This window comes from Gopherus flavomarginatus, chromosome 7 (genome assembly GCF_025201925.1).
Source record: "Gopherus flavomarginatus isolate rGopFla2 chromosome 7, rGopFla2.mat.asm, whole genome shotgun sequence".
Lineage (NCBI taxonomy): Eukaryota > Metazoa > Chordata > Testudines > Testudinidae > Gopherus > Gopherus flavomarginatus.
Genome location: NC_066623.1, coordinates 18,067,879 through 18,082,192, shown reverse-complemented (window position 1 = coordinate 18,082,192; position 14,314 = coordinate 18,067,879). Strand labels below are relative to the sequence as shown.

General features: G+C 44.1%; 1 protein-coding gene across 1 annotated transcript in view; it reads right to left on the bottom strand.

The window, feature by feature from the left end:
* Window positions 1-5,536: 5,536 nt before the first annotated feature.
* SH3RF2 (SH3 domain containing ring finger 2) overlaps window positions 5,537-14,314 on the bottom strand; it is a 77,046-nt gene continuing 68,268 nt past the window's right edge. The window contains exons 8-10 of the mRNA XM_050962628.1: window positions 13,314-13,546; window positions 9,911-10,269; window positions 5,537-8,775 (exon numbers count right to left, since the gene is read on the bottom strand). Of these exons, the coding sequence (XP_050818585.1) occupies window positions 8,473-8,775; window positions 9,911-10,269; window positions 13,314-13,546 (895 nt within the window). The 3' untranslated portion in view covers window positions 5,537-8,472. The remainder of the gene's footprint in view (window positions 8,776-9,910; window positions 10,270-13,313; window positions 13,547-14,314) is intronic.

The window sequence follows — 14,314 nt, the reverse complement described above, 5'->3', positions numbered from 1 at the left end:
CATTTTGTTCATCAACTTTTCTCTTCCTCCGCTTGAGGAAAGTGAGTTAAATTGGAAAACCTTTAAAAAATGAACTTCACATAACTGAATTTATACAACGGTTATTTTTAAACAATAGACAAAAATTATATGTTCTGTCCACCTCTCCAAAGCTCTCCCCTCATCACAAAATTAGGGAAGAAAATATATTCTACTCTCTATTAAAAAAAACAAACAAAAAATGTTTCCATTCTATTCATTTATAACACAATGCAATGTTACGCCATATTAACGGCTATTGGGTTCAATACAGGAAAAACTGGATGAAATTCTATGGCCTCTGCTATGCAGGAGGTCAGACTAGATTATCTAATGGTTCCTTTTGACCTTAAAATATATGAATTTTGGGCTGAAACTTGGTCTAGATATACTATTTTCCCCATGTTTATATTTTTACCAAGTTTGATCATTTTTATGGTTATCAGGAGCCACTCCAAATAGTGGTTTCTGCCATCAGTAAAATTTAAAAACCAAGCAAACAAAAAACCAGTCTCACTTATAAAGTGGAATTCAGAGTAAATGACTTGTGTATGTTCTCACTGAAGTTTCTGGCTAAATTCTCATTGGCTTTAGCTGGGCAGGGTCAAGCCCTGAACATGGACTACTTTGGGTGTTCTAAACTGTTACTTTTTAAACAGCTGGGATATTGATAGAAAACAAACATTTTAAAAAGCCACTGTGCATGAAGGAAAAAACACTTTCTATGGATTTTATTACATTTCAATATTTATTTATACAATAAACTGTAATAACTCTATTTAATAAATGATTCGTATTATGAAATCACTTGTGTGTATAATCTGTGGGCCAAGCCCTGCATTACTGCTTTTCAGTACTAGGCATGGAGTAGGGAGAGAGAGGGGAGCATAAAGCCCACCATCATGCTCCCAAAATTCTGGGCCCTGTTGGGCCTTGAGCAATTTAGAGCAGCCCAATGGCTTCTGTAATTTACACTTGCTTTCTGTGTGGTAACTCCTGTGGGTGATTTCATCACTGAGAAGAGCGGGAGGGCACCATGCTGTGGACACATCCCCTGCACCTCCACAGTGGGAGCTGTGAGGAGAGGTAGTGTGTCCTGTGCTACCAGAAAATCCTCCTTACAGTGGGGGTATTTCCAGGGCAGGAGCGGTTGTCTCAGTAGTTTGCAGTCCCTTTGTGCCACCCTAGAAGACTAAAGGGGCCACAGAGGCTTCAGGAAGCTGGTCCGGTATCTATAACACTACAGTGACACATTTACCTATAACAACATCAAGAGATTTTATACAATTGGCATGTGATGTTGATTTGGCCTCACTCCTCATACTCACGCTTATTTCTTTTTACTTTTCAACTATATATTTGATGCCTCTGATGAGTTTTTCATTTAAAAAAAATACTTGCTATAAAGCTAACAAACAAAAAAGAGCTACAGAGTCCCAGGTTGAAGTAACCCCTCAAAGCAATGACAGTTCAGATGTCAGAATGAAAAACATAGGCTGACACCAGCCTTATTTTGCATTATGTCTCTTTCTCTTTGCCATATAGTAAATAACTGCTCTGTAAGGTAAGGGCTGTCTATCCTGCCAGATTTTTAGCCTTTAACCTGGATTTTGTGGATTTAGGTCAGACCCGTCAGTTTTTTAGCTTCTTTTTTGCAGTTTATGAAAAATTAACAGGATCAGGGCAAAACATGAAACACTGGGAAACAAGTGACCTATTTAAGATACCTTGTGACTAAAAATACAGAATGGATTTGATGTCTAAATGCACTAAAGCTAATTGCTCTTCCTAATGCTAGTTTTAGAAAATGCCCTTGCCTAGTCAGGGCAAAATATTTAGAGCAGGAGAAGAAGGGTGCTTGCTTGTCATTTGATCATGACATGTAAATAGACTGTATGCACATGTTAGATAAGATCACTGCTGTGGATATATCATGCTAAGTGATGAGGAATGATTGTAAACTTTGTTGCTTGTTCTGATGCAAACAGAAGATTCTTCCTGGTTTTCCTCTGAGCACTCTTGAGATGGATATCCAGCAAACATTTCCTGATGTCCTCCTATATTTACAATACCGCTCTACCTACCATGGAGATTGGTCACTAGTCACAACCTAATTCTCCTTAGCATCTGACACTATTTCTTCTGTACGCTGTTTTCCTGGATGCTAGCCTGTCTTTCCAGTATCAGGACACCTGGATTGTGTCTGAAAGGAGGAACCAAGCACGAGAGGGTAAGAAACCAAGATTTGGTATTGTACACCTCATTCTCAACTTTGACTAGTTTATCACAAGATTTATGATATCTGGTGTTTTTTCACAAAGCCCCAGCTTCTGGAGTCAAGTGATTAAGTGACAATAAGCTTTCATTTACAGAAAGTTTCCAGCTCTAATGGTTGTGGAGAAAATGTGAACACTGAAGGCTCAAAAATAAGAAGGCAAATAAAAGGAACCTCAACTTATGTAGCCTGTGATCTGCATATATACCTCATTTGCATGTCTCATCTCTTCTCAACTCCCAGTAAACATATAATTCTGACTCTATTTTCCATGTAATTGGCCATCCTCCTTGAGTGTAACCCATTTATAATCCCAGCCCATCCATCTCATCAAGTGATAAAACTCTCCATTAGGCACCCCCGTCATGGGGCAGATACTGTCCCTCTGCAACTTCTCTCCCTTGTCCCAACTACGGGTGACAACCTCATACTAGAATGGACCATGACAGCAACAGAGTTAGGGTGGGGTTGCCTCTAAAGTAGCCTTGCAAAATGTGGCAGATAATGTTTTTGATCAGGAGATTTTAATTTCACTGCTTTTGAAGGGGCACGTTTTGTACCTCTGCCACCGTCCCGTGGCTGGAGGAGCTGTCAGCTCCCACTGCAGCCCCTGGGCTGGAGGAGTTCTGTGCCTCCACTGATTAGCAGGGGGTGCCTTTGTCCCTGCTTGCCCTCCTTTGTGCATGCCTTTGTTTTTGATGGGTCAGAGACTTCTTTTTTTCATTATTCTCCTCCTTATGGTAACAGGTGGAAGAGCAGATTTTGGGTCTGGACTGGTAAATTCTCCCATCAGTATTACAAGTCTGTTTGGTTGCCTCTCTGGTGAGTCTGACTGCAGTCACTTCTAGCTTGGGCCATAGCTGTATTCTGCAAGAGAAACTGGTGGAAACAATTGATTAAAATGTTCTGGTTCTCGCCTTTGCTCTCTCTTCTCTTTTCTTTTCTCATCAGGAAACATGACTGCAGTTCAAGCTCAATGGGTTAGGTTACTTACTGAAGAACTTCCAGGTCCTTGAGCAGCTAGGCAGGCAATTAAAATGGGGCTGATGAATGATCTGATCTGAACTCCAATTCATTAACTAATCATACAAAATGAGCTGATCCTGTGAGCTGAGAAGCCCTGTTCACAAACTTGAAAGAGGTTCATTAATGGTCCCCACTGTACTACTTTATTCACTATCCCAGGGCTCCTTTCTATGCACTTCAGACAATCAAGGCCCTCTATTGATAGGTGAGGCTCTGTGTGACCAACCTGCTCTTTTATATTCAACTTGTTAGATAGAGAGCAATCTATTTTCATTATCCAAACCCATCATGCTGCACTGCATCTGGAATGATATTCTGACATTGCTAACATTTTTTCCTTTGTACTTTTTATTTTGTCTGGTAATCTGTGACCAAAATGAAAGGCAACGGAGTTATCAATACAGCAAGATTTGGTCTTGCTATTTCAATTTGCAAGAACTGAGTGCTACAGAGACATCATGAGGGACTGCCAGCTGGGATCTGTTGTGGTGCACCTACATCCAGTATACTGCCTATGACCGCACCAGATGCTTCAGAAAATGGAGCAAGAAACCCCATGGTGAGATAATCTGCCTCTCCTACCCCACCCTCAGAAGCTCTCATCCTAAACCCTATTAGTTGAGATGAGGCTAAGCACTGAAATGTGAGAGTTTCTCTCTTCCTATGCTCTTAAGCATTAATTATCACGTCTCTATCATTGTATATAGCAAGGCTACATGGGAATGTTGTGTATCTGTTTGAACAAGCCAAATTTAGTCATAGGTGCTGGAACTAGGGGTGCTGCTGCACCCGCTGGCTTGAAGTGGTTTCTATTATTTACAGGGTTTATGGTTTGGTTCGGTTCAATGGCTCTCAGCAGCCCCTCTATACAAATTGTTCCATCTCCCTTGGTTTAGTAGCTCATCATCACACTGCACATGTGCTAGCACCTGGCATCTGCTTTCACAAATTAAAAAAAAACCCATTCAGTGGTCAGAGGCCACCAATGGCATAGACAAAAGGCCTGATCTTCACTGCCTTGTACTGTGTGCTGTCATTTAGGGTATGTCTATGCTTGGAGCTGGGGGCATGACTCTCAGCTCGTGGAGACATACATGCGCTCTCTCTGATCAAGCTACCACACAAACAATAGCGTTTAGCCACATTGGTGACCCGGGCTAGCCACCTGAAGTATGTACCCGTCTAAGACAGTAGGTACATACATGGGGGCGAGTAGCCCCTCCTGCCACCCAAGCTGTTGTGGCTGTGCTCTGTTTTCAACATGTTAGCTGCATCAGAGCTAATGTGGCAGGGTTCCTTGAGCTGGGAATTGCACTCCCTGTAAAAAGTGCAGACATAGTCTAAGGCTTATGCAAAGGGGATGTACAATGCTGCCAAATGAGAAGTAGCAATGTACCCTCAATTTGCACAGACAAAAATGACAACACAAGGTGCAAACCAGTAGAAAAATCAAGTTGTTTGGTTTTGCTAAAAACTGTCACTCCGATGAATAATGAACATTTTGGAGACAATATCCCTTAGCTAAAGATTCATAACCCCTTTAAAAAAAAGGCACCAAAAAGCACTAGATTTCCCCAGATGCACTCAAGGAGACAGAAAAGCCTAACAGACATGGCCTGGATCAGATCTTTTAATAGTTTATACCTATAGCTGAACAGGTTTTCCTGCTCATGCCCTACCTCCGAATGATGATTTACAGCATACTGATGAAAGGCTAGGTGGCTTTCTATCACCCACTCTGAAATCTGCTGATATACTAACCAACAGCTGGCTCATCTGAAGCAGCTATGTCAGAGCACCAGGGGAGGGCGGGGGGAGCCACCCAGGAGAATTAATTATACAGATGGAGTCACTGGCAAATACTGCAGGTGTGGAACAGTAGAAAGTGGAACCTTGGGTTCAAAATAAGAGAGGCTATGGGGGGAAAAGGCCATTCTACCCATTCATATGAGCACACTAGAACCAAGCCTAGTGTTATTGTCTTGATTAGGCCATTTGTAGAGCCAGAGGCGTAGTTGCTCTGAACTGTATGTGGCCCATGGGCCTGACATCCGTGATCTAAAGCATTTACCTTAAAGTCACATAGCCCTGTGACCGCTCGCTTGCCATTAAGCAGCAAAAGCTTCCTCCTTTTGGGCTGCAAGGACAAGGCATGTGAATGCTGAGGCATGTGCCAGCCTGAGAAGTTAAGATTTTCACTATATATATATATGTATTTTCCACTCCATGCATCTGATGAAGTGGGTTTTAGCCCACGAAAGCTTATGCCCAAATACATTTGTTAGTCTCTAAGGTGCCACAAGTACTCCTGTTCTTTGCTGATACACACTAACACGACTATCACTCTGAAACGATATACAATGGCAGCTATTCTTTGTAAGGTGGGGAGTTAAACTTCCGCTTCTTTGCCAGTATGGCAGGACTTGGAGCAGGCATTTCAGTTTTCTTCCAATGCACGCATTTCACTCAACGCTTCCTCAAGTCCATAGGAGGAAGTTAAAGAGAGAGAAAGACAGCTATGTCCACTGACGATGGAGAGATTCGATTCCTAAAGTGCTGAATGCAAGTGCTGGAACAAAATGGAATATTGTAAAGGAGACACTCTATTTAGACTTAAAAGCTTGTTGCATCATGAACTAGTGGGATCAAGGTGTTTTGTTCATACACACACATTATGTCTTTACGCTAGATGGACAGAATGATTCTATATAGAATGTTACTGATGGCTGATGCCTTTCCCGGCATTTCAGCTGAAAAAACCCAGTCAGGTTTGAGGCTGTCAATTCCAATTTTGCCTGGTGCATGACTCATGACACCCCACATTTATCAACAGCCAAGCCTGATGTGATAGATTGAGAAGCCTCGGGCAGCTCCAATAAAGATCCTCTCGGATTACTGGCAATTAACCCCTGTTTAAAAGGCTAAGGTGTTGTAATTTCAGAACCTCAAAAGACCAGGGTGAAAGAGCAAAGGAGAGCCCATCAGTAGTTTTGTAAACTCGACAGGCACTTTAGAACTGTGTGCGTGCAAAGAGAGATTTAAAGAAGGAGAACAGAAAGGAAGCAACACACTAATTCACCAGTGTCTTCAGACCGAAACATATGTTGAGGTAAAGTCACCTTGTAAGGTTAATCTGTAGCTGGGGCAGATTTTCCCACAAGAGACTCCATTCAGGCGGAAAGAGGTTATGGGAATGATTAATTATTAATAACAGAACGCTGTTCATTCTGGGGATACAACATTAGGTACCCAGCTAGAAATCTGTGCAACTGTGGTGAAGCTATATTCTCTTCTCCCTTTCCAGAGTCCTGCCATCCATGCAAAGGCATGAATATTGGTAACATGATTTTTTTTGTGCCCTGATTTTTCAGAGATGTGGAGCATCTGCAGCTCCCATGGATATATCAGTGAGAGCTGCAGGTGCTCGGCAGCGCTTCTGAAAATCAAACCATTACAATTGAATAAACCACTAAAGTCCTTCCTCAAAACTATACCTACACTAGCCAGATCCAGCTTGTATTAGCATCAGTTCAGGAGCTTCCCTTTCATGAAGAAACCACCTCTCTCCATGTGAATGATAAGATACAGTGAGATGAGTGAGGTTTCATATCACCTGTGGAAAACACGAGTTTGCAAAGCCACACAACTATCCATTATATGATACTGAATATGGAATGGTGCATACACCCAAACAAGTGCCACATATTCATCATGATTGAAACTCTTGTGAACTTGGACCTTGTTCCCATTGCATCGTGACAGCACTAGCAGAATCAGGCTGATCGAAAAGGAGGGGACTTTTTGCTTACAAACACACACATGCTTTGAGTCCTGAGCAGTGACAGGGAAAGGAAATACTGACAGTGAAATTGGCACTTTGGTAAAATAGCATGTAGTTATTTTGGGCCAGGAGATATCTCAATCAGAGTTTTTGTGCACGGTGTTTCAGTGCTTTGATGCCATGGTGATAGGTATCCTAAATATACCCAAGATATAGAGAGAGATACTGATGTGAGGAGATCAAAGTGGGGGTGGATGTACTTTAAAGTGACAGCTCTAAAGACTGGTTCTGTTGTCTTTGTCCAACCCTTTCCAGCTACAAAATACACCCACCTTCCTGTTTAATACCAAACCCTGTTATTGTGAAAGGGTTGCAAAATATATTATATGTATCCTTAGTCACTTAGCCCTTCACATTTGGGTCTTTGCTGCATACCTAGACATCACGAACCTCAATATGGACCTGGATTTTTAAAAATCCATTTTGGATTTAAATAGGGGGAAATGGCATTGCAGCTGAATCACAGGCATCTAGCAGGTGCTGCCTATACTGTCCAAAAATCAGAAAAAAACCCAACCAATCAGCAGAAGCAAGATCCAAATCACATGACTGCAAGGACTCAATGACTGTCATAAACAGCTGCAGCTTAGTACTGATTGCAGGGCAGGGTTATCTCCCCAGAAAATTACCTCTACTCTCAGGCTCAAAAACTGAAGCAAAAACCTATCGAAGGTGAACTTGAAAATTCATCCAGGAACTGCCTGAATTTGATTTATGGTTCCTTTATCCTGTAGAGCTGAGAAAGGTAATGAACCAGAGTTTTGATCTCTATGGGCTTTCATAGCAGAGAGGAGACCAAAAAGATTTAACTATTTCTGATATATGCACACTCCTTCCCTCTTCCACTTTTCTATAAGGCTGGCTGCAAGATATTGGAGGATACCAGAGAACACTGGTTTTGTGGGGACCGCAAACCCATTCCATGTTGATCTGTGGTCCTTGCATCTCCTCACTGGGGCAGTGTGTGCTGATGACATTGGATGCATTGCCATGACATACAGATGGATGTGGGTCATATACATTTAAAATGAGACTCTACCATAAGATTATAGAGAGTTGCTGACCCCATCCCAATTCCACAGAGACCCCCAAGTTACTGGCTGGCCACCTGCAGCTGCAGATATTGTGAGTGCCTGAAGGAGGCCTTGCTCCCCATGGAACTGGGATCTGGTAAGTTCCTGACTGGATCTCAAGCTCCTGTAAGGAGAAGTGGGAGTGGTGGCAGGTTGGTGTGAGGTCTGTAGGGGGCTTGTTTTATCACAGAGGGGAAAACCCCATTTGAAAAGGAAAGCAATTAAATGGGAAAAACCTGTCAGTTCTCAGAAACGCTGCTGTAGTTCTTTTTGATAGGGAAGGTCAGTTGCCCCGCCGGGGCAGAAAGATCCAGCGATGATGTCTTTGGGTGAAGTGTCCTCCTCGGATGCACTGGGCTGGAGCTGACTCGGTGTGAATAGAAAGCTGTCATGTCAGGGCCCAGGGTGTTTGCTTCTGGCTGGGCTGCCTCTGTGTCTGCGCCCTGCTCAGTTTTGCCACCTGGATGGTTTGGTGATGGCTGTGAGCTATGTCGCTTGGACGGAGGTGGGCTGTAGTTCTGAAATCTCACTGTTTTCACTTGCTGAAATGTGAACAGAACCAGGAGTTACTACTGCAGAAACACAATGAGTCTCTGCCTTTGCTTTGATCTGCTGTGACATTGTGCTGCTAGGATGGAGCACAGATACTTTCCCTGCAGGGGACTAGGTACACATCACGCCTGGGATGGTGTGCAGCAATGGAGTCGTTAGAGGCTTTACAATGTGTACTGTACCAGGTGGGAAACATCAGAAGAGCATAGTGGGTACCAGAATAATTGGATACCAGACAATGGGGGCAATATGAGAACCTAGAGAAGCAGGATTGGATACAGCATGAGTTAAAATGGAGGAGAACATAGGCTATGGAATGGTATTAGCCTGAGAGAGGCTGACCTCTATCCTGCTATGCCATTCACCCAGAATACATGAGTGTGTTCAGAACCTGATTTCCATCCTCTGGCTCTCTTTTACCTGGGACTCTGGAAAGAAGAGTCTCTAGCTAATATGCTACCCAGAAACCTCTGGGCTGGCCTCATTTTGTGGGACTTGAGTGGCTTTTACAAAGTTATTCTGCAGGTGCCACCTGTGGGGAAAGTTGTCACCAGGGTAGTTTCACTCCTTGAATGGAACCATTTGGGTTTTTTTACTACAGATGTCAACCAGAAAACGCCCAACCTATTCTGCAGAGAAGCAATTAACACGCAAGCAAAGGAAGCCAGCCAAGAGTCTCAGAAGCCCTGGCAGGACAAGCCTGAGTTCTAATCGCCAGATTCGGAGGTTCTTATTCATTTGTCACTCAAACCCTCATGGACTCTTGCCTGGATTAAGGTCTGGGTAAATATGTGAGGACTTGGCCATAAGTGAGCAGGGGCTTTTGCAGACAGAAGAGTCCACAATATCTGTGCCCTGTGAATGGTTTCATTCCAACAACAATAAACTTGGGATGGGGTTGGGTGTAGGAGGGGGGCAAAATCCTGAGAACTTGAACACAAATCTCAATGAATCACATTAGGAGTCTTGCCTGAGTATGGACTCACTGAAGTAAGAACCTCCTGGGATCTGAACCACGGTGAATAGTCAGCTGAAACCTAAGGTCGGTCCCAGCAGGATTTTCTGGACTTTCCAGAGGTGGAGGGTCAGCGTACTGCTTCTTGCAATGACTCAGCCTTACTCTACCTTTTCGGTGCTGTTCCGGGAGGTATCTGGTTTCACCAGGATGGAGGGTGGAGCTGATGGAGGTGGCTTTGGAGCCGGTTCACTTTTTGCTGGGGATTCTTTGGCATCCAGGATCACTGAGCTACATACAGAAGGAGATCTGCTTTCACCCCCCCTGGGCACAAGCAGCAATGAAGCATCGTGGGAGGCGCTTGGCCTGGCTCCTGGGTCCGCCATGCCAGGGGTGCCATGGGGCTGAGAGGAGACATGCTGGTAAAGTTGAAGTTGCTGGGGCCACACTGTGGCAGCTGGAGCGCGACTGAGGGAGCCAACAGCCTGAGTGAGAGCTCTGGGCTGCACAGGTCTCTGCAGTGATCCATCTGCAGAGAAAGATCGTTTTGAAGTCAATAGACAATGAAGGTTAAAATAAACAGGTGCCAATGGACAAATATGAAAATTTAAAGAGAAACTCTCATGTTTCATCCCCTTCCACCATTTCTTGTTGGTTGCTGAGATTGTCTGCTGTCTCAGGCAGGCTCTGACTGAATTCCTACAGGTCTGCAGGGGCCTTTGCATGGTTGGGGGCCCAATATAAATGACAAGTGAGCAAAAATGACTTCTTCCACTCCCCGCAATTCCACAGGGGTTCCCTAAGTAGATGTTGCAGGTAACGGATCGTGCCTTTTATCTGAGAATCTCAAAGCTTAATGAATTCATTTTCCCAGCACTTCTTTGTGTTTGTACAGCACCTAGCACAATGGGGCCTCAGTTTGATTGAGGCCTCAGCATGCTGGGGCAATACAAACAATAAGGTGTGGTACTAGATAAGTACTGTTGTCGTCATTTTCCAAATGTAAGGAAATGAGGCGCAGAGACAATGTGATTTGCACTAGGCAACACGATGAGTCTGTGATGAAGTCAGGAATAGAACTGAGGAGCCTGTCTGGAGTCCCCTGCTCTAACCACTGGGATTTACTCCCTTCCTCTTTGTCAGTTAATGTAGGCTGAACTCAATCCATGGAATTAAAAAATAAAAAAGTTCTTAATTCTTCTGCCTTCTATATGGCAATGGGCAGGACAGGCCTGACGTTCCTCAATCCGCCTGTATGCTGCAGGACCATTAAGGTGACCAGACAGCAAATGTGAAAAATTGGGATGGGGATGGGGGCGGTAATAGACCCAAAAATCAGGACAGTCCTTTGTAAAATCAGGACATCTGGTCACCCTAAAGATTACAACTATCTCAGGCTTTGAGCCATGTTAACACAGCATAAAAATACTGAATTTCCATGTTGACTCTTGCATCAACAGGTGAGGCAATGACACGTCGCACACTGATTCGCCACAAAATTTTTCTACTCCCCTTGCCCCGGATAAATTGAAGTAGGTGGGTAGAACCCCAACCTAGAAGGATCTGATCCAGCCAGGTGCTAAGGTTCTTGGGCGAGGACCTTGCTTGCTGCGTGCCCTCAACTACCACTGAATTCACAGAGGTGGGCCATTTTTGCCAGTCAGCTACTAATCCCAAGCATGAGCCCTATACTTAGGGTGACCAGATGTCCTGATTTTATAGGGACAGTACTGATTTTTGGGTCTTTTTCTTATATACGCTTCTATTACCTCCCCCCCCAACACCTATCCTGATTTTTTTGACACTTGCTATCTGATCAGCCTACCTATACTGAGCCCTCACTAGCAGGTCTTTCAGCTGTGTGACATTTGTTGTTTGCACATCACAGCCTATTCCATTTGAATGTTTACTTTACAGGTGATGCATGCTTTATTCCTTTTGCAATTTCCCACTGCTTGAAAGATTGATTTTAAATAGAACCACAGTGGGGGAACGAGTCCTTTAAGGTAAAACAACTTTTAAGATAAATCCAATTTTGAGCCTAAAAACACTGACCGTGTTCTTTGCAAATGAACCTCACCCCCTGCCAGTGACTCTGCATAGCTCACGTAGCAGTTCAGGCTGAAACTACTGAAAAATGCATTGCTTAGTTGCTTAAATATAGCTGGAGATTTATTCTGACAGTCTGTGCCATCTGAAATAAACCTTGCCAACCTCATGGAAAGAATGCAGCATGCTGCATAAGCCCCTGGAAAGGATCCTTTTGTGTGTCGAGTCAGGAATTTGGAATAGCAAGAGCAGAGAGAAAGGATGGTCTTGTGGTTAAGGCAGCACTAAGAACGGGAGCCTTGGGTTTGATTGCCAGCTCTGCTATAGACGCTCACTATGACCTTATTCATTCTGTGATTTTTCCCCATCTTTAAAATGGGTGCAATAATACTTTCTTATCTCATGCAGGCTTCTCTGAGGCCTGATTTGGTGATATTTGAGGCGCTCAGCTATTACAGTTATGCCAATAAATAGATACTACACTTCATCCTGACAAAGTGTGAGTATGCCCTCTAGACTGAAACGCAGCCACTTCTGGAGTAGAAGGCAGCAATCAACCAACATATAGAGTAGTAAGGGAAGATTAGGGTCAAGGACATGGGTCAAACACCTACTTGGACTCAAAGTGACATCTAACCCCTTGTTTGCACCCAAAAATCCAGTAGTGAGATGTCTAAGTGCTGTCAAATGCACCCACAATTATGTCTGTTCACAAAATTTCACCTGCAGTTCTTTGTAGGTACAAAATCAGAGGCCATTTGAAGCTCTTTGTAAGATCAAAGTTTTACATTCTGGAGGAGCCAAATCGATCCCTCTGTAACTTCCAGGACTCCAGCCTTAGGGTCTCAGTATTTAAGGACTCCTGCAAACCCCACCTTCTCTTACTTTAAGCAGCCTGGAGATCAGTTAATTTAACAAGTAGGAACAAGGAGTGGGAAATGACAGTGCAGATCTAGTCAGTTTATATGTTTTTAACCAGGACATATTTGACCATCAAACCATCTCTCCTGACAGACCTCCCCAGTCCATCCACCTGCAGGTTTTACACAAGACTAAGGCCTGGCCTACACCTAAAGGTTAAGCTGACAGCTATGGTGCTCAGGCATGTGAAATATCCACCCACCGGACTGTCAGAGCTCTGCTGATCCAACCCTGGGGGAAGTGCAGCTGGTCACCAGATGAATGTTTCTGTTGACTTAGGTACTGTCACTCAGGGAGGTGGAGTTCCTACAGCAATGGGAAAAACTCCTTCCCTCACTGTAGGTTGTCTATGCTATAGGCTTACAGCAGTATAGCTCTAGCACCGTGGCTATGCCACTGTAGTGGCTATCATGTAGACATTGCCCCTGTAGGCGTCCATCCCAGCTGGATGCGTTCTGTAAACTCGTCGCATGCTCTAGGAGCTGTAGCATGTTATTTATTACCTCATTCCTGAGTGTCTGTGTTAATTAAAGGCTCCCCGTAGCACTTGCCCACCTGGGAACACACTCACAGGCCCGTCTTCACCCTCCCACCAGAACTTACTCTTCCTAGTACTGCCACGTCCTCGCCTCAATGATGTTTGTCCTGAGGTGGTCGGCACAGCTACGTTTCTCAGTGGCGAGTTCAGCACCGTGGGCATGAAGGCTGATTTCAAAGGCCTGCTTTGCCTTGGGCCATTCTCTGAGATGCTCCCCTGGGAGGAGAGTGAGGCAGTGGATAACGTCCAAGTGGCATTCAGAGAAGGCATCCTGGATTCAGTGAAATTGGGTGACTTCCTGCTCATATACATTGGGGAAAAAACGGTGAGGGTAAGGAGGAGAAAGAGAGAGTTAATTAAATATAGCTATGGAGAGGCACACCTCAAATCCAAATCTTCAGTTCCACACACATGGTGTTTGTTTTTTTTTTGGTTCAGCCCATTATAAAGAAAAGGACTATTTGCAAAACTGTGGAGCCAGATCAGAATTTTTAACAGCCCACTCCTCCCTAGAGTCCATCAGTCTTTTAATAAAACCCTTCTGGAATCCCTGCAGCGTTCCATTAGAGCAAGCGTTCTCAGCCCTATTGCTCCCACCACTCACATGCCCTCTTTGTACCTGGGCCTTCTCAGACATGACCTAGACTCCTTTACAGCCATTCTCATGGGTTGCCAAAAGGAAGGGGGGCTTTTAGGTGTCAGTGTTCTACCATAATGCCAGCAGGGGACATGCCAGGTAATTACTGTGTGGAGCTGCAGCATTTGTCCTACTTATTAATGTGTTAGGCAGCACAGAAGCCATCAAAATCTTGCAGACGCTGTCAGGAGTCACATGTAAATAAATAATCATTAGGTTTGCACTCCACCCATGGAGTTAGGGAAGGCAAGTGATTGTGCTGTAGTTAGCTTAACGTGCTCTGAAGCGAGCTTGGTGAATTAACCTCACCCGGTGTTCTGGTCTGATCTGTGCCCCTCCTAATGGAAAGGGGACCATTTGCATTTCAGCATTATTGTAAAAATTCCATGCCGCTAAAATGTGCTGGCTTTGTTCATTCCGACCTCTTGT